At 39.9% G+C, this 26,514-nt stretch overlaps 1 protein-coding gene across 4 annotated transcripts in view; it reads left to right on the top strand.

Moving 5' to 3' along the window:
• Positions 1-26,514, top strand: part of USP9X (ubiquitin specific peptidase 9 X-linked) — a 195,687-nt gene that overhangs the window by 153,499 nt on the left and 15,674 nt on the right. For all 4 annotated transcript variants that reach the window (XM_075853942.1, XM_075853941.1, XM_075853939.1 and 1 more), the window contains exons 28-36: positions 1,796-1,942; positions 2,238-2,384; positions 7,057-7,264; positions 9,533-9,753; positions 15,562-15,755; positions 17,657-17,830; positions 18,008-18,149; positions 18,642-19,392; positions 26,252-26,375. In XM_075853942.1, the coding sequence (XP_075710057.1) occupies positions 1,796-1,942; positions 2,238-2,384; positions 7,057-7,264; positions 9,533-9,753; positions 15,562-15,755; positions 17,657-17,830; positions 18,008-18,149; positions 18,642-19,392; positions 26,252-26,375 (2,108 nt within the window). The remainder of the gene's footprint in view (positions 1-1,795; positions 1,943-2,237; positions 2,385-7,056; positions 7,265-9,532; positions 9,754-15,561; positions 15,756-17,656; positions 17,831-18,007; positions 18,150-18,641; positions 19,393-26,251; positions 26,376-26,514) is intronic.

Genomic DNA, 26,514 nt, shown 5'->3' with positions numbered 1-26,514 from the left:
CCTGATTTGACTATATCGACGGAAAAATAAAAAAGTTATGGCTTTTGGAAGGTGGGGAGGAAAAAATGAAAATCTGAAAAATGGCTGCGGGGTTAAAGCATCATTCTTTCAAAGTGTAAAAAAAAAAGTGGGGACAAGTCCTCTTTAACCCCTTCCCACTCCTGGACGTACTATTAGGTCATGGTAGCTGTAGCGTTCGCTCTCCATGACCTAATAGAACGTCATGGGAGGAACAGCCATTTCGGCCGTCTTTCCGACACATACGGGAGCTGTGACAGCTGCTGTCTTGTACAGGAGTTTCCGCAGCTCCTATAGCAGGGACCGATTGCTGTGTCTCCGCTGATTAACCCCTTAGAAGTCGTGTTCAATAGCGATCGCGGCTTCTTATGGGTTAAACCACCAATGATGGCACGCAGCGATGGCAACCTAACGCCTAATAATGGGGTCCGGCTATGCCATCTACGAAAGCCTAGTTTCTAATACATAGGCCCCTCAAAGCCACTTCAGAACTGAACAGGTACCTTTAAAAAAAAAAGGCTTGAAATTCTTAAAAATGAGAAATTGTTTATGTTCTAAGCCTTGTAACGTCCAAGAAAAATAAAAGAATGTTCAAAAAATGCTGCCAATCTAAAGTGGACATATGGGAAATGTGAACTAGTAACTATTTTGGGTGGTATAACCATCTGTTTTACAAGCAGATGCATTTAAATTCAGAAAAATTTTATTTTTTCTTAATTTTTACAAACACTGAATATATCGACCAAATTTTACCACTAACACAAAGCCCAATGTCTCATGAGAAAACAATCTCAGAATCGCTTGGATAAGTTTAAGCATTCTGAAGTTGTTACCACATAAAGTGAAATATGTCAGATTTAAAAAATCTGCTCTGAACATTAAAGAGGCTCTGTCACCAGATTGTGCAACCCCTATCTGCTATTGCAGCAGATAGGCGCTGCAATGTAGATTACAGTAACGTTTTTATTTTTAAAAAACGAGCGTTTTTGGCCAAGTTATGACCATTTTCGTATTTATGCAAATGAGGCTTGCAAAAGTACAACTGGGCGTGTTGAAAAGTAAAAGTCCAACTGGGCGTGTATTATGTGCGTACATCGGGGCGTGTTTACTACTTTTACTAGCTGGGCTTTCTGAAGAGAAGTATCATCCACTTCTCTTCAGAACGCCCAGCTTCTGGCAGTGCAGATCTGTGACGTCACTCACAGGTCCTGCATCGTGTCTGCACCAGAGGCTACAGTTGATTCTGCAGCAGCATCAGCGTTTGCAGGTAAGTAGCTACATCGACTTACCTGCAAACGCCGATGCTGCTGCAGAATCATCTGTAGCCTCTGGTGCCGACACGATGCAGGACCTGTGAGCGACGTCACAGATCTGCACTGCCAGAAGCTGGGCGTTCTGAAGAGAAGTGGATGATACTTCTCTTCAGAAAGCCCAGCTAGTAAAAGAAGTAAACACGCCCCGATGTACGCACATAATACACGCCCAGTTGGACTTTTACTTTTCAACACGCCCAGTTGTACTTTTGCAAGCCTCATTTGCATAAATACGAAAATGGTCATAACTTGGCCAAAAATGCTCGTTTTTTAAAAATAAAAACGTTACTGTAATCTATATTGCAGCGCCGATCTGCTGCAATAGCAGATGGGGGTTGCACAATGTGGTGACAGAGCCTCTTTAAGGCCCAAACAAGGCTGCGTCCTTAGGGGGTTAAGTAGATATAAATTTGAAATGTTAGGAAACAAAACCCGTAAATGCTACTTTTTGGTTTCATTTACAGAGTACAGCGAGAGAACGAGCCAAACACTCTGGGGATTATTTCACCCTACTGAGGCACCTTCTGAATTATGCTTACAACAGCAACATTAACATCCCTAATGCAGAAGTTCTTCTAAACAATGAAATTGATTGGCTTAAAAGGATAAGGGTAAGTTTATAGTCTCATGTCTGAAGTGTTTTCACGTTTGCAGAAAAAATATGTAGCTGTGGTTTGTGTGGAGTCCCAGCAGCGGTCCTGCTCATTGATTGACAGTCTTCCCTGTATACATACAAAGTTAATTGACAATCAATGAGTAGAACCCACCCACTGGACTCCTATCCCCAGAATGAGCAGGGATATCAATGATTTAAATACAATTTATACAGAATATTTTCCCACAAACCTATATATCAATACATGGTAATTGAAATGGCTACATATCGGTCAATTTTATTTTTCTTAGGATGATGTGAAGAGAACAGGCGAGACTGGTATTGAGGAAACTATTCTTGAAGGTCATCTGGGAGTAACAAAAGAATTACTAGCGTTTCAGACACCTGAAAAGAAATATCACATTGGCTGCGAGAAAGGGGGTGCTAATCTCATTAAGGTATTGTCTGTTTTTTTTTGTTAAACGTGGCCTTTGTTTACTGCTCACTCTAGTTTCATACAGCTTTGTCAGACCGTTACAAACTTGGTTTTCAGAACAAGGTAGTTGTCCCCTGGTAATAAGACTATTCTATGCTATGTCTTCCCAGAAAACTTTCTAGGGCTGGAATCGCACATGCCGTTTCGGTGGCAGTTCTTGATGTAGTTTCTTTGAGAGCCTATTAAGGACAAACCCGACCTTTTAGCATGACATTTTTTTTATTGAATAATATAATTAAAATTCTATGCGAGCATGTATAGGAATGCAATAAAAAGTACAATCTTCACAACAAGATGGAGAAAGAAGAGAAGTGGGATATGAATACAGACTGTGTCAAGGACCTACAAGAAGGCTTGTTATAATGCAGTAAATCAATATATTATAGTAGGTCCCAACATGAGTACACCAGGGTAAACGCACAATATAGATCGTAGATAAGACATGCTTCATAATTACAAATAACAGTATAGCAAGCACCAGTATGTGGCAGTGTTGTGTGGGTCTGGTCCTTTATTGGTGGTGTCACTTGTTCCAGCCTTGCATTTTGTATGTATTTTTCCATCAGGGGTAACTATATGCTTACTTGCTATGCTGTTATTTGTAATTATGAAGCATGTCATTTATCTACTATTTATATTGTGTGTGTTTACCCTGGTGTACTCATGTTGGGACCTACTACAATAGAATATATTGATTTAGTTAAAGAGGCTCTGTCACCAGATTCTCAAACCCCCATCTCCTATTGCATGTGATCGGCGCTGCTATGTAGATAACAGTAACGTTTTTTTTGGTTTTTTTTTAAGCGTTCATTTTTGGCCAAGTTATGAGCAATTTTATATATATGCAAATGAGCCTTTCTAATGGACAACTGGGCATGTTTTTTTTCGTATTTCCAACTGGGCGTGTTTTTTTTCGTATGTCCAACTGGGCGTGTATTGTGTTTTTAACTGGGCGTGTTTACTTGTTTTACTAACTGGGCATTGTGAATAGAAGTGTATGACGCTGACGAATCGGTGACCAATCAGCATCATGTACTCCTCTCCATTCATTTACACAGCAGCATCACGTTCTAACTAGAACGATGTGCAGCCACATACACAAGTGTCCTGATAATGAATACACATGACCTCCAGCCTGGACGTCATGTGTACTCAGAATCCTGACACTTCTGAATCTTTTCTGTGAGATTTCCAGCAAGGGAAACAATCTCGTAATCTCGCGAGATTTCGTTTCCCTTGCTGGAAATCTCACAGAAAAGATTCAGAAGTGTCAGGATTCTGAATACACATGACGTCCAGGCTGAATTTCATGTGTATTCATTATCAGGACACTTGTGTATGTGGCTGCACATCGTTCTAGTAAGAACTCTATGTGCTGTGTAAATGAATGGAGAGGAGTGTATGACGCTGACTGGTCACTGATTGGTCAGCGTCCTACACGTAAACACGCCCAGTTAAGAACACAATACACGCCCAGTTGGACATACGATAAAAAACACGCCCAGTTGTCCATTTCAAAGCTCATTTGCATATATATAAAATAGGTCATAACTTGGCCAAAAATGAACGTTTTAAAAAAACAAAAAAAACCGTTACTGTTATCTACATTGCATCACATGCAATAGGAGATAGGGATTTGAGAATCTGGTGACAGAGCCTCTTTAACTATAGCAAGCCGCCTTGTAGGACCTCGACACAGTCTGTACTCCTATCCCACTTACCTCATCTCTATCTTATTGTGAAGGTTGTACTTTTTATTGCATTTCTATACTTGCTTGTATATATTTTTAATTATGTTCAATAATAGTTTTCATGCTAAAAGTTTGTTTTTGTCCTTAAAGGGAATGTGTTGCCAGAAAAACATGTTTGTTTTTTTTAAATTAAACATTTAGTGTGGGTGATTAAACATTGTTCAAATTTTTTTTATTTTTTTCACGAGTCAGGAAATATTATAAATTATTTCTAATTTATAATACTACCCATTTTTGGTCACTAGATGGAGCTATCCCCAAAATTGCAGCTTTGCAAAATTGGGTAAAAAGCCCTCGCTCTAGTGAGCTCTCAGCATCCCCCCCCTCCTTTATCCTGGCTAGTGCCGGGATAAACGAGGGGTTTGAACGGTGTAACCTCCTACACTGTGTGTCGCCATTTTTTGAGCTAACACACAGTGTAGTAGGTTTACATACAGTAGTAAACACACACAAACACGAACATACATTGAAATCTCTTACCTGCTCCTGCCGCCGCGGCTCCCTCCGGCCCGTCCGCTCCGTTTGCAGCCGCTGGTCCAAGTGCACAAATCCGGAAGCCGCGACCGGAAGTAGTAATATTACTGTCCGGCCGCGACTTCCGGTCCACAGGAAAATGGCTCCGGACGGCGCCAATTTCGAATTGGACTGTGTGGGAGCGGCGCATGCGCAGTTCCCACACAGACGCCGTACACTGAAGTCAATGGGACGGGAGCCGTTCGCAGTCCCTATGGGACTGTGGCTGCCGTATTCCATGTCTGTATGTGTCGTTAATCGACACACACAGAAATGGAACAAAAAATGGCAGCCCCCATAGGGAAGAAAAAGTGTAAAAATAAGAAAAAGTAAAACACAAACACACAAATGAATATAAACGTTTTTAATAAAGCACTAACATCTTTAACATATAAAAAAATAATTTGTGATGACACTGTTCCTTTAATAGGCTTTCTAAATTAGTTTTACATGAACCACTTATATAGGGTATACACCATTAGGATATGTAGTGGATATGAAAAAGAAGTATCAGTCTTTCCTTTATACTTTTCCTTCTTTTTGGATCCACTCCTGGGTTTGGCACAAAAAAACTGCCACAAACTGCATGTGTAATTTCAACCTGAGGGTGGTTTCACATGTGTCGTTTTGATGCAATTTTTGGAGCCAATGCCAGGTGTTGATCAAGGGACACTCCAACCAAAACGAAGGTTTCCCATGTGTTGCATGAAGGTATTCTTTGTGTGTTTCTTCGTTTTTGTTTCTGCTTCTATCACTGTACATCACTGCTGCTTAACAACTGTCTGAATTAGGCTTTGGTGACAGTCTATGGGGATCTATCTGCCACTGAACCAGAATTTATTGTATGATAAAATTGCATGGACTATTACACACAAGTTCTCCACAGTGGAGGGTGCAAACTACTATCGCATTTACTGCTGATGGTTAGTCAGGGAGAAGATAATAGCTCAGCCTCCCTGACTGTATACTTATAATTTCTTAGATTATTTAGGACAAGACCAAAAGAAGGGTAATTAAAAAAAAGTTAATGATAAATAAATAAAAAGTAAAAAAAAATACACAAACACACATTTTTTTATAATAAATAAACTTTTTAAAATATGAGTCCCAAAACATGAAATAATATAGACATATTTGGTATCGCCCCGACCGTAACAACCTGTACAACAAATGTATAACATTATTTCTAATGATCGGTGTATGGTGTAAAAAAAAAAAAAATAATTAAAACTGCTGCGCAACTGCTTTTTTTTCTGCATTTTCGCCAAAATAAAAATTTTGAGAAATTAAACGATAATGTATTTGTACCAAAAAATGGTACCTACATAAAGTACAACTCGTCCCGCAAAAAACAGTCTCATACAACTACGTCGTACAAAAAAAAAAGAGTTATGAGCGTCGGGATGCAAAAGAGGGAAATGTAAAAAAAATTGCTCTGTCCTCAAGGCCAAAATTGGCCGTGTCATTTAGGGGTTAAAGGCTATGTAAAACTTTAAAGACTTTGTTTTAGTAAAAAAAAAAATGTTTGTGTTTAATGCAACTTTGTAATTGTTAAATAATGTTTTGACTTTTTGTGATACAGCTTCTATGTATACTGAAAACATAAACTGTATCTTGCGCTGAAACTAATCCGTCAGGTCAGCGGGACTGACTGCTTCGGTGACAACAGGTCCAGCTGTTATCGATCACATCTAAGTTCAATTCATACTTCTTTTTTTTTTTTCTTTTTTTAAATACACGACTGGTATTGGCTTAAAAGCTGCATCAAAACGGTACATGTGAAACCACCCTGATTTGCCCGTGGGTTCCGTGTCCGTATCCTCTTTAATAAAACTTTCTATGGTCAATGAGAAATGGCAGAAGTGGATACATTTCAAAGGAAGGAAAGGCATAAAGAAATGACTGATGCACCTTCTTTCTTTTGTGTCCATTTCTGATTTCGGCTAAATAAACAGCCAAACACTGCATCAAAACTGCATATGTGATCCTGGCCTAAGGGTGGTTTCTCTCACAGCGATGTTTGGAAAATGCCACTGCAAATTTTAATGCAGGTTTTTGAGCGAAAGCCGGAAATGGATCCAGCAAGAAAGAGGTAGAAGTGCTTGCAGTTATTTTGATCCAAAGCCACGAGTAGGTTCAATGCATCAAGAACTGCAGTAACATTTTTATTTTATTTTAAAGCAAGCGGTATGTGAAACCACCCTCAGGAGTTAGGATTATAAGGATAAACTGTTCTCTAGGTCTCTGATCTCTAGGTTTTTTTGGTGCTCATTGAGAACTTTTTATATTGAAAATGGGTTTCACCTTCGAACAATTATGTGAACTCAAACTGGATGATGTGTCTGCTAATGTAGGCTGTTTTTATTTTAGGAACTGATTGATGACTTCATATTCCCGGCATCCAACGTTTATTTGCAGTATATGAAAACTGGCGAGCTTCCAGCTGAACAAGCTATTCCAGTGTGCAGTTCACCAGCTACAATAAATGCAGGATTTGAATTGCTGGTTGCATTAGCTGTGGGATGTGTTCGTAATCTCAGACAGATTGTAGATACATTGAATGAAATGTATTACACAGGTGATGTACATGAACGTTTTCTGGTGGTGACATAAGCATTGGGTTTTGTTTTTAAAAAACCTATGTGTATTGGTTTTTGTATATAGTAAAAAAACAAAAATAAAGGAGAAACCGTACAAAATCATATAAAGTACACAAATTGAAGAGGCATTTCAAATTGTATACATTCCAGTGACAATATTCTGTATAAATGCTATATGACAAGTTAAGATATCTATACTGTACATATTGCCACATTTGCATCATATTATATGTAAGAAAATATGTCAAGTACCTATCAAGGCAAACATAATATAAACTATAACCAATGGCAGCAACATGGAGTCACCTATATATATATATATATATATATATATATATATATATATATATATATATATATATATATATGTGTGTGTGTCTACTATTGTGCACCATTGACAAGTGATTGCAGCAGTGGCGCTCCTAAATGGAGTCTTACTGTTTTTACTCTAGGTGACTTCACATGCTTCGATAATAACTTTCAACAGTCAAAATCAGATCTTCGGGTATACTAAAAATTTTGCTCGGAAGATCTATTCTAGCGATTTAACCACTTTGGTGCCCTTCCTTTGTACGATGTCACTACTATTAAAATTTCCTTACATTTTGGCCATTCCTTGATGCTTCAAACACTGGTTAGACTGTTTTTTCAAGAGCAGTAGCGAATAATCCCTTGATCCAGAATTTAACATATTATATGCATTATTGACGAGTGTAAAGGCACCCTATAACATTACACAAACATTCAAATGAAGACCATATATTTGGTAGACTTCTAATAAAACTTGTTTACATATGGTCACGTGATTAATAAGCTTTTCAAGAAACTAAAGTTTTGCTACATTTTAATTCCGTGGTGAAAAAGTAGAAATGTGTTTTGAAGTGTAAGGAGGGTATATTCACGCATTTGGAAGAGCCGTGGCAGATTCTTTCTAATTTCTGCGACTGTCCTATTCATGTGATTGGGGTTTGCAGAAATCGATGCACATTATGCAGAAGGAACCCCATTCACATGGCAGACTTGTTGCAGAAATTTCTGCAACTGAAAAATCTATTTAATGTGTGAACATACTCTATACAGGTGATAGAATAATAATATACATTGGAATTTTTTTTAATTTTTTTTTTTTAATGCTTGTTGATTGTTTTTCCCAATAGCAACCAACAGCCCTGTACTAGAACACATTCTGTAACTAAGGACTTAGTGAATGACACGTTTTACAGTTACACAGCTTTTTTGCTTTTTATTCTTGATTAAATCTGAGTTTTCTTTATTATTATAAATACTATGAATTGATCAAAAGTAAACAAACGCTTGAACACATTTTAACCACTACTTTACGTAATGCTAAATATTCCCGATTTATCTTTTCATTTGCGTGCTTGTAGTGCAGTCTAGCAAGAACCTGTCAGGTGGCAATAAAATGTAAAGTCTTGCTTTTAAAGGCTACGTAAAACTTTTTAAATAGATTTTTATTTAAAAAAAAAAAAGAAGGAAATCAGTGAGTTGTGCAACTTTATAATTAGTCTAAAATTTCTCTATTTTTGAGATACAGCTGCTCTGTATTCTGTATACAGAGTAGCTGTATCGTGCTCTAAGACCTGAATCCGTCGGCTCGAGCTGCTATCTATCACATCTTAGTTCATAACTTACAAAAAGGTTAAAGCAGCACAAGTTTCTTAATTCATAGGACAGTGTGCATTATTTCCGTTTGGACACGTGGCAAGTGCCACAGATACGTTGTCAAAATACGAGACAGCACTCCAAAAATAGTGAAAGAAAGTGGACTTATTCACCACATGCAACGTTTCAGCACTAGTCCTTGGGGCCTTTCTCAAGAAACGCCCCATAGAGTAGGGCTGAAACGTCACATGTGAATAAATCCACTTTCTTTCCTTACTTTTGGAGTGCTGTCTCGTGTTTTGACTTGGTTATTAACTTAAATGTGATCGATTTACAGGTGGATCCTGCGTGTCAGACACGCAGGACCCGATGACTCTTAATGGATTCAGGTCTTAGCGCAAGATACAGCTGCTCTGTATACAGAATACAGAGCAGCTCTATCTCAAAAAGTAAAGTTAATTTTTAATAGACTAATTATAAAGTTGCACAAAACACACTGACCTCCTACATCAAAAAAATTAAAATAAAATGCCTTTAAATATTGTTTTGTTTGTGGGTTTTTGTTTGTGTTTTTTTTAAATGTCAGTATTTTTATGTTCTTTGATCCTTTCTCCACCATATAGGTTGTGAAGCACTTACAGAGTGGGAATATCTTCCCCCAGTTGGACCACGACCCCCCAAGGGCTTTGTTGGGCTAAAAAATGCTGGTGCTACATGTTATATGAATTCTGTCATCCAGCAGTTGTATATGATACCTGCTATCAGAAATGGAATTCTTGCTATTGAAGGCACCGGCAGTGACGTAGATGATGACATGTCTGGGGATGAAAAACAAGACAATGAGGTATCACATTTAGCGATCAGTTTTCAACATCCATTTTATTTATTTATATTTTCCTTTTTAAACGGATCCGTTAATGGATACAAAGGTTTTCAATGGAGCTTCTGTCACTGTTAGGCCCTGTTCACATCTTTTTTTCGTCTTTACGTTCATCTGTTCCATCATAGGAACAGATGAACAGAAAGACAAACGGAAACGAGCGTTTCCATTTGCAATACCATTGATTGCAAGGGTATTTTTTTTTTCGTTCAGTTGGCGTCTGTTCCTCTAGGTTTCCGTTTTTTCCGACTGGAAGAATAGCATACTGTACTGCGCTATTGTTCTGAAAAACGAAACCCTAGCAAAAAAGACGCCAACAGGGACCAACTGAGCGGAAAAAAAAATACCATTGCAATCAATGGTATTGCAAACGGAAACTCTAGTTTCCGTTTGTCTTTCCGTTCTGTTCCGTCAGAGGAACAGAAAAACGAAATGTGATGTGAACAGAGCCTTAAGTGTCTAACAAGTTTCTGTCAAGATCTGCAGAAAAATAGACTCCTTATTCTGTTCTGAACAACAGGATCCTGACATAGCCTATCCTGTTGCCCATAGATGAGGCTGTGTTCACATCTGCGTCGGAGGCTTTGTTAGGATCCTCCATAGCAGATCTGGTACAGAATAGCCTAGTAAAGTTCAGATTCCTGGCTTTTTTCGCCTGATTTTACATTTCACTGATTCGTCACCTATCGGGATGCATTGGGGAATTTATCAGGTTTGAAAACCACTTTTGGCGAATTTATTATAAAACTAGGAGAATCAATTCTCCCATTGTGTTCTATAAAGCAGTGAAATTGGGGGAATTGATTCTCGCCCCGAATACTGGGCAGGACTGAGCAGAGGGCTGCACTTTGCCATTCTGATGCTGTATTTAATCAGCTGTTTCCACTCACCGCTGGTATCTTCCGGAGAAGAAGAGAATTTGGACCTCACTCTACAGAAATGAAAGTAAAAACTTACTTTCACGTAAGGCCACTTTCACACGGCCGTATTGTGGTCATTATTTTGATCAGTATTTGGAAACCAAAACTAGGAGTGGGTCCAAAACATGGAAGAAGTACATATCTTTCCATTATACTTTTTCAGTTTATGCTCCAATCCAGGTTTTGGCTTCGTAATCAGGTCAGTATTTTGCATCACCATTTTTGCCATGTGTAAGTGGCTTAAGGCCGTGTTCACATCTGCACTTCGATTTCCGATATTCTGCTCAGTCAGATTAATGGGAAAACAGAAGCGCCAGATGCATCGCATGACCGAAACAAACGGTGCCCAAAGAAACCTAATGACTTTAATGTTTTCTGCCATTTTGCCGGGCAAAATAGCTCTGTATGCCATGCTATTTTGTCCAGGATTCTGCGACAGAAGCTCCTAGCGGAGCCTCGGATGCAGATAAGAACAAGGTGTAATACTGAGATACATCCGCTGTTCTATTTGTGATATTTACAGTATTTGGGAAGTCTTAGGGCTAGTTCACACAGTTTATTTGAAGCTGAAACCGCGTCTGAAACCTCACCAAAAAGCGTCCGAAATCTCCTCCCATTGATTTCAATAGGAGGTGGAGGCGTTTTTCCCGCGAGCAAAAAAATGCGACTTTCTTTCTTCCCACGGTTCAGTCTCTGACCTCCCATTAAAATCAATGGGAAGCATAGAAAGTGTTTTTCGATGTGTTTTTTCCCCCGCGGCTGTTAATGGCCGGAACCGAAAAGCGTGGCAAAGAAAGTGCAGGCAGGGCAAAATCTGCCTTCAAATTCCTGAAGGAATGCCCTTATAATTTAATTTGTCACTTTTGTGTTTTCTTCCAAACGGTTTCTCTTTTACCATGATAAAATAGCAATTTAAAGTGTAACTTCAGTCTCACTGAGACTTACTGTATGCCGTTTTACATTTGTCTTCATAGTAAGAGACCATGTCAGGAATCTTTTAAAATTTGACAAATTGTTATGGATCAAATGTCAGCAAGGCTGAACACATTTTCTAAGAAGTCTTCAAGTTGATTTGTGCAAAATACAAAATAAATGCTGTAGTAATAGTATTAGATCTTGCGTAGAAGGGGTTTTCTGTTTATTTATTTTTTTGGAAGTAATGGAATACTCATTTACCACCTATCCACTGGGCAGTTTCTGTCCGTGTCATAGACTTTGACTGGAGTGTCAGAGCGCATGCTCGACCATTGCTCTATTTAACTCCACATGGCTGTGGCCTTGCTGCTGGGGGAAGCAGGACCCCGTTTTGGCCATCAGTGGGGGTCCCAGCGGTCGGATCCCACTGATCTATTTTTTATCACCAATAGTATAATATACTTTGTTTCAATTCCTTCACATTTTCAAGATTTGTTTGCTGTCAGTGAATGAGAATGCTCTCCTTTACATTCAGAGGCAGCAAACCAGTACATAGATAATCCTGCTCTCAACTGAGAAGTGGATACAATTGCATTTAGTCTAAACAATGCTCAGGGAACGTCTTTTTTTTAATTTATTTTTTATTTTATTTTTTTAAGCTGATGAACCACAAATCGATATCTTAACCCCTTCGCACACCCAGACATGCTATTACGTGTTCCGAGCGCGCTCCATATTCTGCGGGTGTTTCACAGCAGACACCCGATACGAATGCCGGATTTACACGAGCGTGTGCCTTTTGCGGGCGCAAAAGGTACTTAACAGCTCCGTGTGTCACCCTCGTATGATGCGTGGCTGCGTGATTTTCGCGCAGCCGCCATCATTATGACACTGTTAGTATGTTTGTAAACAGAAAAGCACTTGGTGCTTTTCTGTTTTCAATCATACTTTTTACTGCTGTTGCGCAAATCACGCGCGTCACACGGAAGTGCTTCCGTGTGCTGCGCGTGATTTTCACGCACCCATTGGGTGCGTGATGCACGAACAACGCACAAATATAGGACATGTCGTGCGTTTCACGCAGCGGACATACGCTGCGTGAAAATCACGGACTGTCTGAACGGCCCCATTGACGAACATAGGTCCGTGCGAGGCGCTTGAAAATCACGCGCGTTCCACAGACGTATTATACGTTCGTCTGAATAAGCCCGAACAGCCAGGAGCGACTATCGCGGTGCGGTGTTCCTGACTGTTTAACCCCTTAAATGCTGCGGTCAATCGCGACTGCGGCATGGGAAAGAAGGGGGTGGCCCCCTTTGACAGCTCATCGCCCACCCCTCCCCCCGGCAACGAGATCGAGGAGTGACGACGGTTGTCATGGCAGCCAAGGGCCGTAATGAAGGCCCCCAGGGCTAATAGTGTGTGAAAAAAAGTTTAGTAGTGGGGAAAAAATAAAAAATATTAAGTTAAAAAAAAACCTTTTCAGATTTTTCCCCTAAAGTAATGTAAAAAGTAAACAAAATCTGGTTTCAATGCATCCGTAAAAGTCTGAACTATTACAACATAGAGTTATTTAACGCGCACGGTGAACGCAGTAAAAAATAAAATTGTAAACTGCCAAAATAGCTTTTTTTTTTTTTTTGTCAACTTGGCTCTAAAAAAAATAATACGTTTTACGTACCAGAAAAATAATCCCAATAAAAACTGCAGCTAGTCCCGCTAAAAATAATCCCTCATACCGCTCAATTGGTGAAGAAATAAAACTGTAATGGCTCTCAGAATGTGGCGACACAACTTTTTTTCCAGTCTTTAGTAGTAAAATATAAAAAAAAACTATATAAATTTGGCATCACCGTAATTGTATTGAGCCACAGAATAAAGATGTTGTAGTTTTTTACCGCACGGTGAAAGCTGTAAAAACGAAACCCAAATAACAATTGAGAAATCTGTTTTTTCCAACTTCAGCCTGCAATTTTTTTTCAGTTTCCTAGTACATTATATGGAGCTATAAATGGTACCAAAAGAAGCTACAACTCCTCCCGCAAAAAATAAGCCCTCACACCACTCTGTTGACAGAAAAATAAAAAAGTTATGTCTCTTGGAATGCAGGGAGTGAAAAATGTAAAAATAAAAAAATGGCTCAGTCCCGAAGGGGTTAATAAGGGCTTATTCAGACGAACGGGATATACGTCCGTGCAATGTGCGTGGTTTTCACGCGCGTCGCACGGACCTATATTAGTCTATAGGGCTGTGCAGACAGTTGCGTGATTTTTAAGCTTTTTCCCCTTACAAACTGCTTTATTATTAACAAACAAAATAAAGTAAAAAAGTTACACATATTTGGTATCGCCGAGTCCGTAACGACCCAGACTATAAAGCTGTTACATTATTTAACCACACGGTAAATGTCGTAAAAAATACAATTGAAAAAATTGCTGTTTTCTTTGAATCCAACCTTAAAAAAAAAAAAGGGATAAAAAGTGATCAAAAAGTCGCATCTACTCCAAAATGGTACCGATAAAAACTACAAGTCGTCCCGCAAAAAAAAAGCCCTCCTACAATTGCATCGGCGAAAAAATAAAACCGTTACGGCTCTTCAAATATGGAAACACAAAAACAAATCATTTTGAAAAAAGTGTTTTCACTGTGTAGAAGTAGTAAAACAAACAAAAACTGCACAAATTTGGTATGGTTGCAATCGCAAGAATCCGCTGAATAAAGTTATTGTGTTATTTATACCACACGGTAAACGGCGTATACTTAGGACGCGAAAAAGATTGATTTCAATGGGAGGCAGAGGCGTTTTTTCGTAAAAACGGCTCGCGGGGAAAAGAAGCGACATGCTCTATCTTCGGCCGTTTTACGTCTCTGACCTCCTATTGACATCAATGGGAAGCAGAGAAAGCGTATTTCAAGGCGTTTTTTTGCCTGCGGCGCTCAATGGCCGCTGGCGAAAATCTGCGTGCGGGCAGAGCAAAATCTGAGGAATTTGAGTCCAATTTTCTGCCTGCAAAAAACTCTGTGTGAACCCAGCCTAAGGCCCCATGCACACGAACGTAAAAACGCCCGTAATTACGGCACGTTTTTATGGGCCCATAGACTTTTATTGGCCACGGGTATCTCCCCGTATGCATACGGGAAGGTGCCCGTGACGTTTGAAAAATATAGAACATGTCCTATTTCAGGCCGTAATTACGGCACGGGGAAGGCCATAGAAGTCTATGGGGCTCCCGTAATTACGGAAGCGTTGCTAGGCGGCGACAGTGAATAGTCACTGTCCAGGGTGCTGAAAGAGTTAATCGGCAGTAACTCTTTCAGCACCCGGGACAGAAACTACCGATCACAATATAGATCAACCTGTAAAAAAAAAAAAACGTTCATTCTTACCCAGAACACCCTTCTTCTTCCTCCAGTCCGGCCTCCTGGGATGACGTTACAGCCCATGTGACTGCTGCAGCCAATCACAGGCTGCAGCGGTCTCATGGACTGCCGCGTCATCCAGGGAGGTCGGGCTGGATGTCGAAAGAGGGACGCGTCACCAAGACAACGGCCGGGTAAGTATGAATTACTTTTACTTTTATACTTTTACTGCGGAAAGGGCTGTCCCTTCTCTGTATCCTGCACTGATAGAGAGAAGGACTGCCGATTAGTGCAGTGCAATTTTGCAGCGAGAACGTGCCCGTAAATACGGGTCGAATACTGGTGACACCGGACCCGTATTTACGGGCACGGGTCCGTAAATACTGGTGCAATACGGGTCGAATACGTGTGACCAAGGACCCGTATTTACGCCAGGACAAAAATACGTTCGTGTGAATGAGGCCTAAGTGAGAGGTTGTATGAAGTCTTTATACACTTTATTTAATTTAAATGTATTTTTAACTACAAAACAAGCATAAGAGCTGAATTTCAAATTAAAATGATTTTGTCTTGACAGAGTAATGTAGACTCACGAGGGGATGATGTATTTGGTTACCCTCACCAGTATGAAGACAAGCCCTCACTGAGCAAAACCGAAGACAGAAAAGAATACAATATTGGCGTGCTGAGACATCTGCAAGTTATATTTGGCCACTTGGCAGCATCTAGGTTACAGTACTATGTCCCAAGAGGATTCTGGAAACAGTTTAGGTTAGCTGAATTTTTCTGTGGTACACATATTGTAGACCTTGTATCTGCCTTTTTACTGATTGCCAGAAGGGCAAAGCTTTTTGTTCTTTACAATAGAAAGTCAAGTTTGACCATTTATGCAAAAAAAAAAAAAAAAAGTTTTATTAAAGGGGTAATTTCCTTTTGTAAGGTTATGGCATATCGCTAGGATATGCCAGAAGATTGGAATTGGCGAGGACCAGATCTCCGGATCCTCAACCCCTCTTCATCCTATTAAATTAAGAGATTCAAGGCTTTGTCTCAGCACAATGGCGTTTCTGTCCACCCTCTGTGCAGAGTACAGCAACACTGCTCTATTCAAGTGAATAAGGCTTTGATAAAGATCCCTGCACAGCAGGAAAATGACTTCTGTGCAGGGGAAATTTCTGAATGAGCCACAGTGCTTAAAGGGAATGTGTCGCTAGAAAAAAAAAATACATATTTTTTTTTTTTTAGTTAAACTGTTAGTATATATATGATTACACATTGTTCTAATTTTTTTAATTTTTTCACAAGTCAGGAAATATTATAAATTAGATTCTAATTTATAACATTTCCATGTGCTGGTCACTAGAGGGAGCAATTCCCAAAATTGCAGAATTGGCATGTGGTAAAGCAACCTCATTGCTTTATGCTGCAAAATTGGAGAATACACACTCGCTCTAGTGTGCTCAAACAATCCCCCCTCCTTTATCCTGACTAGTGCCAGGAGAAAGGAGGGGGTTGAATGTTCAAACCTCCTACAATGTGTGCCGCCATTTTTTGAGCGAATGCACAGTGTAAGAGGATTAGATACAGTGTTAATCACACAGTATAACACGAACATTCACAAACATAACTTACCTGCTTCTGCCTCCGCTCCTAGTCCTTGCTTCTCAACATATGGATGGAAGCCGCAACCGGAAGTAGTCATCTTACTGTCCGGCCGCGGCTTCCGGTCCACATGAAAATGTCGCCAGATGTCACTCGGCCGAAGACCTTCTTTTTGGACTGTGTGGGAGCGGCGCATGCGCTGTTCCCACACAGACGGCGTACGCTATAGTGAATGAAACGGCTCCCGTTCGCATTCACTATGGGGATGTATGTGCCGTATTCCATCTTTGTATGTGTCGTTAATCGACACATACCGAGATGAAAAAAAAAGCCCCCATAGAGAAGTAAAAGTTAGAAAAAAGTACAACACAAAAACACAAATAAATAAAATTTATTAACATACTAAAAGCAAAAACATATGAATTTTTTATTTTTTTTTCGTGACACCTTCCCTTTAAACTGTGCTGCAGCTTCTTCATTCTGGAGGACTCCTACTGATGAGGAAGGGATAGCATGTTCTAGCAATAGACCATCACTTACTATAGTAGAAAAGCTGGTTTTATCTTTGTCATTAAAAATGTTTTTTTATTTCTTATGTATACCAAGAATTGTCATAGGCACTCCAAAGTACTTTACAATTTAATATACAAGTATGTTCAAAGGTTGTCCTTTTGACCGGAACATCACATCCTCCACTGTATTGAAGAGCGCAGAAAAAAATTCAATACAAAGTCTACCATTGGCAGACATGCCAGTCTATAGGCATACAGTTGCATACGTCAGATGGTTGGTTGAAATGGTCCTCGATGTTGTGTGTTAAGCCTAATTTCAATGAAGTCACATCATAAATTTTAGGAAATTCTAAGTCCATTAATATAGTGTCTGTGATTTGCCCCATGATGACATTCATCCTTGCTCGGTTTTCTAATGACTGAAAATAAATCCATTCCCTAAGCTGTGCTGTGTGAGTGCTACTTGGGACCTGAGGGCACTTCATTCTAATGTATCATTCTGAAAAGTAATACGGCAATATTTTTATATTCACAAACATTTTTTTTTCTTCATCTTAGACTTTGGGGAGAACCAGTTAACCTTCGAGAGCAACATGATGCTTTAGAATTTTTTAATTCTCTTGTTGACAGTTTAGATGAAGCTTTAAAGGCATTAGGTCACACAACTATGTTAAGCAAAGTATTAGGAGGTTCCTTTGCTGATCAAAAAATTTGCCAAGGATGCCCGCATAGGTAAGTTTACGATTTCAAGTTCATTTTTAACACTTTAATACGTAGCCCTTATGATTCGTATGCATTTTATCATAAAGATCTTACTTTACTTTTCAGTTTCCACTGTCCATTATTCTATTACCCACACAATTTGTTTTTATGAGCCGGCTTCGAAACCTTGATCTTTTAACTTTTCAGGTACGAATGTGAAGAATCTTTTACAACCCTGAATGTAGATATTAGAAACCACCAAAACCTGCTTGACTCAATGGAACAATATGTTAAGGGAGACTTGCTGGAAGGTGCAAATGCTTATCACTGTGAAAAATGCAACAAAAAGGTGAGTTAATTTTCAACAAAAACGTAAGAAGTTATCGTGGTAAGCTGTAAAAACAAATGCAGTAAAAATTGTTTTATTACACGGTGCCCATTCAAATAAATGGCCAACCATGTTCTACTTCCAAGACCTCAAGAGTTGGCGTTCATATGCCCAAATGGGGCATACAGAAATACTCATTTATTTTACTCTGTCATACGTTTGCTGCAAGAAAAATGCTTGATCGTGTAAGGTGGTCTTCAAGCCAGCCGGGGGGGAGGGGGGAGGCTTAGTTACTGTAATTCTTTGGATGCACTGCGTATCTAGACCTTCATAGGAAACACATCTTTTGGTATGATCAGGGCATGTCACTGTACAAAAGACTCTCGAATCTGGATTTGCGGACCACCCTGCATGCTCAAACATTCTCTGTAAAGGACAACCCAGGTGTATAGTAACATAAGTACTGGTACTAAAGGTGTATTAGATCTCTAACAAATGTTTTTGTGTTTTCAGGTTGATACAGTGAAGCGTTTGCTAATAAAGAAGCTGCCTCCTGTTTTAGCCATCCAGCTGAAACGCTTTGACTATGATTGGGAAAGGGAATGTGCAATTAAATTCAATGACTATTTTGAGTTTCCACGAGAACTAGATATGGAGCCATACACAGTGGCTGGTGTAGCAAAATTGGAGGGGGACGATGTAAACCCTGAAAATCAGGTCATCCCCAATGAACAAACTGAAAACGAGCCTGCTGGAAGTACAAAATACAGGCTAGTAGGGGTGTTGGTGCACAGCGGACAGGCCAGTGGAGGTCATTACTATTCTTACATCATCCAAAGAAATGGCGGTGATGGCGAAAAGAACCGCTGGTATAAGTTTGACGATGGTGATGTGACAGAATGCAAAATGGATGATGATGAGGAAATGAAAAACCAGTGCTTTGGGGGCGAGTACATGGGGGAAGTGTTTGATCACATGATGAAAAGAATGTCATACCGACGTCAGAAGAGGTGGTGGAATGCTTACATTCTTTTTTATGAACGTATGGACACTCTAGACAAGGACAATGAACTGTTAAAATATATTAATGAACTAACAGTCACCTCAAAACCCCATCAGATCAAGATGCCATCCGCTATTGAACGGAGTGTACGCAAGCAAAATGTGCAATTCATGCACAACCGAATGCAGTTCAGCTTAGAATATTTCCAGTTCATAAAGAAATTACTAACTTGTAACAGTGTCTACCTGAACCCTCCCCCAGGTAAGTTGTTTTTTTTCTATAGTTTTACAAATAATCGTATTGCTTGTATAGAATATATACTTATGGCCCTGTATCTCTCACTTGGACATAATGCAGAGGCTAAAACAGCATTTGTGGTGCAGGAAATAAGAACGTCATACATTTTTTAGTGGATATTCTGCTAATGTAGTCATTTTTTAAATTTAATTTTTCCTTTGCAATGTTGCAAATACAGTAGTTTTCATGTTTGCATACAGAATTGTATCCACTGGAAGTAAACCATAAATGTTTCTACCGAGTAACAACAAGCAGAGATCTTGAAAACCGTGAAGAATTTATACAGAAAGTAACTGGAAAGTTTGTATAACTTTTTTTTAATCATACAAAAAAATATTTATTTGCAGAAACCCGGACAGCTCCTTTTTAGGTGCTTTTTTGTGTTTTATGGGATCTAGTGACTTAATTATTCCGTGCAGTTTTTGTTTAGGAATGTTTTTTATCATTCATATTACAGTATAAATAGTGAATAAAATTTGATCGGACGTTAAATAGAAGTCTCTTTATGCAATGAGTTTTAAAAGATGTGTAAAAACGTTAATTAAATAGTTTATCAGAATTTATTATTGATTGTAAATCATGTTCTTTGACATCGGTGTAAACGTTATAATCTATTCAGCGATGGCAGGGATGCCCAAGTGGTCGTTTCTAGTCTAGTGACCTGCAGATCTCGATTAACTTTGGCTCTCATTTAGCATCCTGCACTAGGTGCCAGTAACTCCAGGGCTATCTGTTAATCAGGCAGAGAAGTTGCATGGGCCTATTTGCAACTTAACGCTACATTGTAACTAAGGGCTGCTTATCCACAAAATGTATTAGTCACTGATGGCTCTTGAGTTATCAGTAAGGCCCCATGCACACGACCGTATTTTTGTTCACCTGTAAATACGGTTCCTTGGTCACTCGTATTCGACCCGTATTGCACCAGTATTTACGGACCCGTGCCCGTAAATATGGGTCCGGTGTCGCCAGTATTCCACCCGTATTTACGGGCACATTTTTGGCTGAAAAATTGCACTGCACTAATCGGCAGCCCTTCTCTCTATCAGTGCAGGATAGAGAGAAGGACAGCCCTTTCCGTAATAAAAGTAAAAAATTCATACTTACCCGGCCGTTGCCTTGGTGACGCGTCACTCTCTTGACATCCAGTCCGACCTCCCTGGATGACGCGGCAGTCCATGTGACCGCTGCAGCCTGTGATTGGCCTGTGATTGGCTGCAGCAGTCATATGGGCTGTAACGTCATCCCAGGAGGCCGGACTGAAGGAAGAAGCAGGGAGTTCTGGGTAAGTATGAACGTCTTATTTTGAATTTTTTTTAATTTTTTTTTTACAGCTTTATCTATATTGTGGCTACCGAGCCACTGTCCAGGGTGCTGAAACAGTTACTGCTGATCGTTTAACTCTTTCAGCACCCTGGACAGTGACTATTTACGGACGTCGCCTAGCAACGCTCCCGTAATTACGGGTGCACACACGTAGTCACCCGTAATTACGGGAGCCCCATAGACTTCTATGGGCTGCCCGTGCCGTAATTACGGCCTGAAATAGGACATGTTCTATCTTTTTCAACGGCACGGGCACCTTCCCGTAAGCATACGGCGAGGTACCCGTGGCCAATAGAAGTCTATGGGCCTGTAATTACGGGAGTTTTTACGGTCATGTGCATGGGGCCTAAGACTTTGTTCACATCTGCGTCAGGGCCCTGTTCAGGCGTTCTGCTGGAGCTTTCCGTCAGAACGGAACCCTAACGGAGACCATAGGTTTCAGTTTGCATCACCATTGAGATCGTTTTGTTGGAATGAATAGCGCAGTCGACTACAGTATTGATTCCGTCAAAACGACAGAACCGTTGCACAACGGAGACAAATGGAAACCATTTGCACAGGATCCGTCACTACTGAAATCAATGGTGATGCAAACGGAAACCTATGGATTCCCTTTGTTTGTCATGGTTCAGTTTTTATGAAAAGCTTAGACGGAACGCCTGAACGGAGCCCTGACGCAGATGTGAACGAAGCCTAAGCGTTGCTTTAAAATTCTGCTAGCTTCTGGTAAGCAGGCATTGGGCGGCAACACAGTTCTAAAGTCCTTAAGTTGACACACTATTTAGGGGGCACGTTTGACTGACATGCTTAATTTTAAGGGGGCATCTCTTGTTTGTTAGAAAAAAAACGATTATCTAGCTTTTGCTTTAGATCGCCCAACTTTACAAAAAGTAGCTCACTGTTTCTGATTGCCTCTGAGCTATTGTTTTATGTGCTAGCATATTGCTCCACAGATACCTAGCCAGATGTGTGTCTGAGATATGTCGTAATTTTTTAGATAGTCATTCACATGGCATGTATTTTGTATGGCCCCGTAGCCATGCAGAAAGGCGAGCATAGCTATTAGGGAGATGTTGTGTACGTCATTTAGGCTAGGCTCACACCATGATTTTTCCAAACAGTTGAGTTATTTTGCTGCATACTGCAAAAAAAGTGTGCTGCTACAACAGGGTGAAACTCAAGGCCTATACAGTTGGATCCTGTTGCCATTTGACTAAGGGATGCACAATGCATCGAAACTTCAATACTGTTTAGATACCGTGGACCCTCAAATGGTTCGATAGTTATTTAATGTATTTTGAAAAGAAGCTGTGCCGCCGCACAGCTTAGCATTGTAACACATCAATGTATGAGAGCAGGGCTGCGGCTGTGTAATACAGCCATTGCCCCGTTATTGAGTCCTTACAAGTGCGCGCAGTGAGTATGAGGTGATGCGACCAGCGTTGCACTAATGATTGCCAGCACTGAAGACAACATGGCGGGCGTACTGCCAAACATCCCCATGTCTTCCGTGCCTGCGCCACCGCTCATTAGTGCAGCGCCGGCCGAATCACCTCATGCTGACTGCGTGCGCACTTGTTGTCAGGAGCGGGGTAATGGTTGTATTACACAGCCTCAGCCTGGCTCTAACGGCAGAGATCAGAGAAACCTCTCATCTCCGCCGCTATTCCCCTGAAAGCTGCGATCAAAGCTGACAGCAGCATTCAAGGGGAAAATGAGAAGGGGCAGATGCTCCTCGGATCGCGTCGCAGGGTATCCCTGTGACGCGATTGAGGGACATACCTTATATGGGCAGACAGCCCAGGGTCCATTGAAGGACCCCAGGGCTGTCTGACTAGATTTCCTGATGTTAGGGCATGCTTAGGTATGTCCTAACAACTGCCTGTGTACTATCTGTAACAGGCTAGTGTACTGGCATATAGATATATGGAAGTACATTAACCCGTTAGTGACCGCCAATACGACTTTTCACGGCGGCCACTAACTGGCTTTATTCTGATGCATATGCCTTTTTTACGGCGCTGCATCAGGATAAAGTAAACAGCAGGGAGCTGTCAAATCTCCCTGCTCTTAGCTGCCAGAGGCAGCTGGGGGCGTCCCTGCTCTGCCGTGTGAGATCGATATAAGTATCGATCTCACCCGTTTTACCCCTCAGATGCGGTGCACAATAGCAAGCACAGCATCTGAATGGTTTTGGAGAGAGGGAGGGAGCTCCCTCTCATCCCACCGACACCCGGCGATAAGATCGCCGAGTGTCTGTGTCTCTAATGGCAGCCGGGGTCCTAATAAACAGACAAAGAATGGACAGAGGCAGCACTTCTAAAAAGAGCAAGAGCTATTTATTCACCCATGCAACGTTTCAGTCCAACTGGACTTTTCTCAAGCATGCTTGAGAAAAGTCCAGTTGGACTGAAATGTCGCATGGGTGAATAAATAGCTCTTGCTCTTTTTGGAAGTGCTGCCTCTGTCCATTCTTTGTCTGCTTGATATCCAGGACCGCGGACCAGGTCTTATCGAGGCGTGCACCCATTTGCAGTCCAGTGCTGTGTAACCTTTTCGTTTTGGGGTCCTAATAAAGGCCCCCAGGTCTGCCTGTAATGAATGCCTGCTAGATTATGCCGCAGGCATGACCTAGCAGATGCCTGTCCGTTTTAAACGGACAGGCAGTAATACACTGCAATACAAAAGCATTGCAGTGTATTATAATAGCGATCGGAGAATCGCATATTAAAGTCCCCTAGTGGGACTGGTAAAAAAGTTACAAAAAAGTTTTAATAAAGTTAATTTAAAAAAAATTAAAAACCCAGCTTTTCCCCTTACAAAATGCTTTACTATTAAAAAAACAAAATAAAGTAAAAAAGTTACACATATTTGGTATTGCCGCGTCCGTAACGACCCCGACTATAAATCGGGAAAATTGCTCTGTTTTCTGTGAATCCTGACTTTAAAAAAATGTGATAACAAGTGATCAAAAAGTCGCATCTACTCCAAAATGGTACCAATAAAAACTACAAGTCTTCCCGCAAAAAAAAAGCCCTCCTACAACCGCATCGGCGAAAAAATAAAAACGTTACGGCTCTTCAAATATGGAGACACAAAAACAAATAATTTTGAAAAAAAAGCGTTTTTACTGTGTAAACGTAGTAAAACATACAAAATCTATACAAATTTGGTATCGTTGCAATCGTAACAACCCGCTGAATAAAGTTATTGTGTTATTTATATCACATGGTAAACGGCGTAGATTTAAGACGCGAAAAAGAGTGGCAAAATCTCACGTTTTTTTCTATTCCCCCCCCAAAAAAAAGATAATAAAAGTTAATCAATAAATAATATGTCCCCCAAAATGGTGCTATTAAAAAATACAAAAAAGAAGACCTTATACAGCTATGTCGATGCAAAAATAAAAAGGTTATAGCTCTTGGAATGCGACGATGGTAAAACGTAAAAAATGGCTTGGTCATTAAGGTCTAAAATAGGCTGGTCATTAAGGGGTTAAAGTTTAAAAATAAAGTAAAAACATTGTAATGTTAATTTTAAAAAAAATACGCATACACATTTTTTGCAATAAACATGAAAATAATTCTCAATACATAAAATACACATTCAGTATTGCTGCGGCCGTAATAACCTGCACAACAATTTTTTGGCGTCATTTATGATGTGTGCGCTATAAAAAAAATAACATTTCTTTCACTTGTTAACGTAAGGCACGAGGTGTGATGAATTTAATCTCCATGTGCCTCACATTAATAGTAATTAACCCCATCATGTACCTTACATATTAACCCATTATGACTGAGAAACCTGATGGGGTTAATTACTATTCATGTGAGACCTCGTGTCTCATCAGAAAATGGAAGAACTTTTTTTTTATTACTGTTGGCAAATTATCATTTTGGTATCGAAATCGCAATACTACACAAAGTATCGGTATCGAAGTCCAAATTCTGGTATCGTGACATCCCTAATTTGACTAATGTTGTGGTAACTGACTGGTTCAGTGACAGCGGGTCTATGTTATGAACTTAGATGTGATCGGTAACTATTCGATCCTGCGTGTCAGACGCAGGAACCACTCTCGCTGAACCAGTCCTTGCCGTTCACCTGACTAATTCAGGTCTCTGCACAAGATACTACTGCTCTGTATACTGGATACACAGTGGCTATATCTCATAAAGTAAAACTATTTTTTAATAAAAACTACTCGTTTCACCAAACACACTGATGTATGTTTGTTTGTTTTTTTTTTGTAAAAACGTCTAGTTCAAAGCTGTGCATAGCCTTTAATCAGTATTGTGAAAACTGGATTTGTAATGTGGTTTTTTTTCTTCTTGTCCGTGAACGCCGCGCATGAACAGCATTGCTTGGAGGCCAGAGCTCTCCCTGTTACGAAGACGCACAGCCTCCACGTGCTGCTGATCTCTCTATCCCTGTACATACAGCATCAGTCTCCCCTCTAAGCAATGTTTTTAGGGGAGAATACTTATATATATATATATATATATATATATATATATATATATATACATACATGCATACATACATACATACATACATACAAAGGGGCATGCCATTATTTTGCCTGAAACTGACAAAAATAAAAAAACCTGTATACTTCCGTATGAAGTCAGAGCCCAAACACCTGTATATGCACCGTATTATGGCTCTTTACATCTCGGAGGTTGACGTGTGCATAAGCCCTTAGGGTATGTTCACATGGATGTTTTTGTCACGCAGAAAAAGTCTGCTTCAAAGTTCCTTTAGGGTATTTGAGACAGATTTTGGAATACCATCGTATTTTGACTTTTTTTTTTTTTTTTGTAAAAATTTATGTTTGAAGCGAATGCAAAAAACGCAGGCGGCTTATAGTTAAAAACCACAGTAAAAAAGGATTTGGATGAGTGTTTTTTTTTTTGCTTTCTCCCTTTTGGTTTCAATCGTGGTGTAGAGGCGGAAACCGCTCAAAGAAAGGGCATGCCACAACCGGTTAACAAGCCACCTGGGGAATAAAAAGCCTCTGCCTCCCATTGAAATTGATAGGGGGAGGTTTGGGGCGTTTTTTAGCGCTGATTCAGACATGGTCAAATTCAGCGCCGAAAAACTTTGTGAACGTGACCTTAGGCTGCAAATACTCTGAGAAAAACGTTGTAAATATTGTCTAAGAGCAGTTCCACTTCAAGTGAAAATTTAAGTTGTTGACCGAAATTGGTAATTTACAAAGCTTCACTTTAGTCCTGATTTAGGTTCAATTGTTTTATTATTTTTGGCATTTTTTTTATTTATTTTTTTATTAATTATTTGGAAACACATTCATGAAAGAGCAGCGATGAGAAAGGAGACCAGATCACAAGTTAAAAATAGATGTTCTATTTCAATGCTGTGTAGGTGTATGAAGTTTTGTTTTCTATGGGCAAAACAAGCAGTCTTTTTTTTTTTTTTTTTTTTTTTTTTTTGAGACGTTTATATAACTTGTATATTGTGTGTATATTTTCAGGGCAAGAACATTTGATGCCTGAGCCAGAAGAAATAACCATGATTAGTATACAGCTTGCTGCTAAATTCTTGTTCACAACAGGATTCCATACAAAGAAAGTCGTCCGTGGGCCTGCCAGTGATTGGTAAAAGGATGTTTTCTGTTAACTTTGCTGGACCTGTCAGATAATGTAACACATCTGAGGCTTTGGTAGATAAGACTTGCCATTCAATTGATATGTGGTAGAAAGAACCTGTCCTCTATAAATAAAACAACCCTCTAAT

This window comes from Rhinoderma darwinii, chromosome 2, assembly GCF_050947455.1.
Source record: "Rhinoderma darwinii isolate aRhiDar2 chromosome 2, aRhiDar2.hap1, whole genome shotgun sequence".
Lineage (NCBI taxonomy): Eukaryota > Metazoa > Chordata > Amphibia > Anura > Rhinodermatidae > Rhinoderma > Rhinoderma darwinii.
Note: the sequence above shows the minus strand (reverse complement) of the source record. Positions and strands in the feature narration are given on the sequence as shown.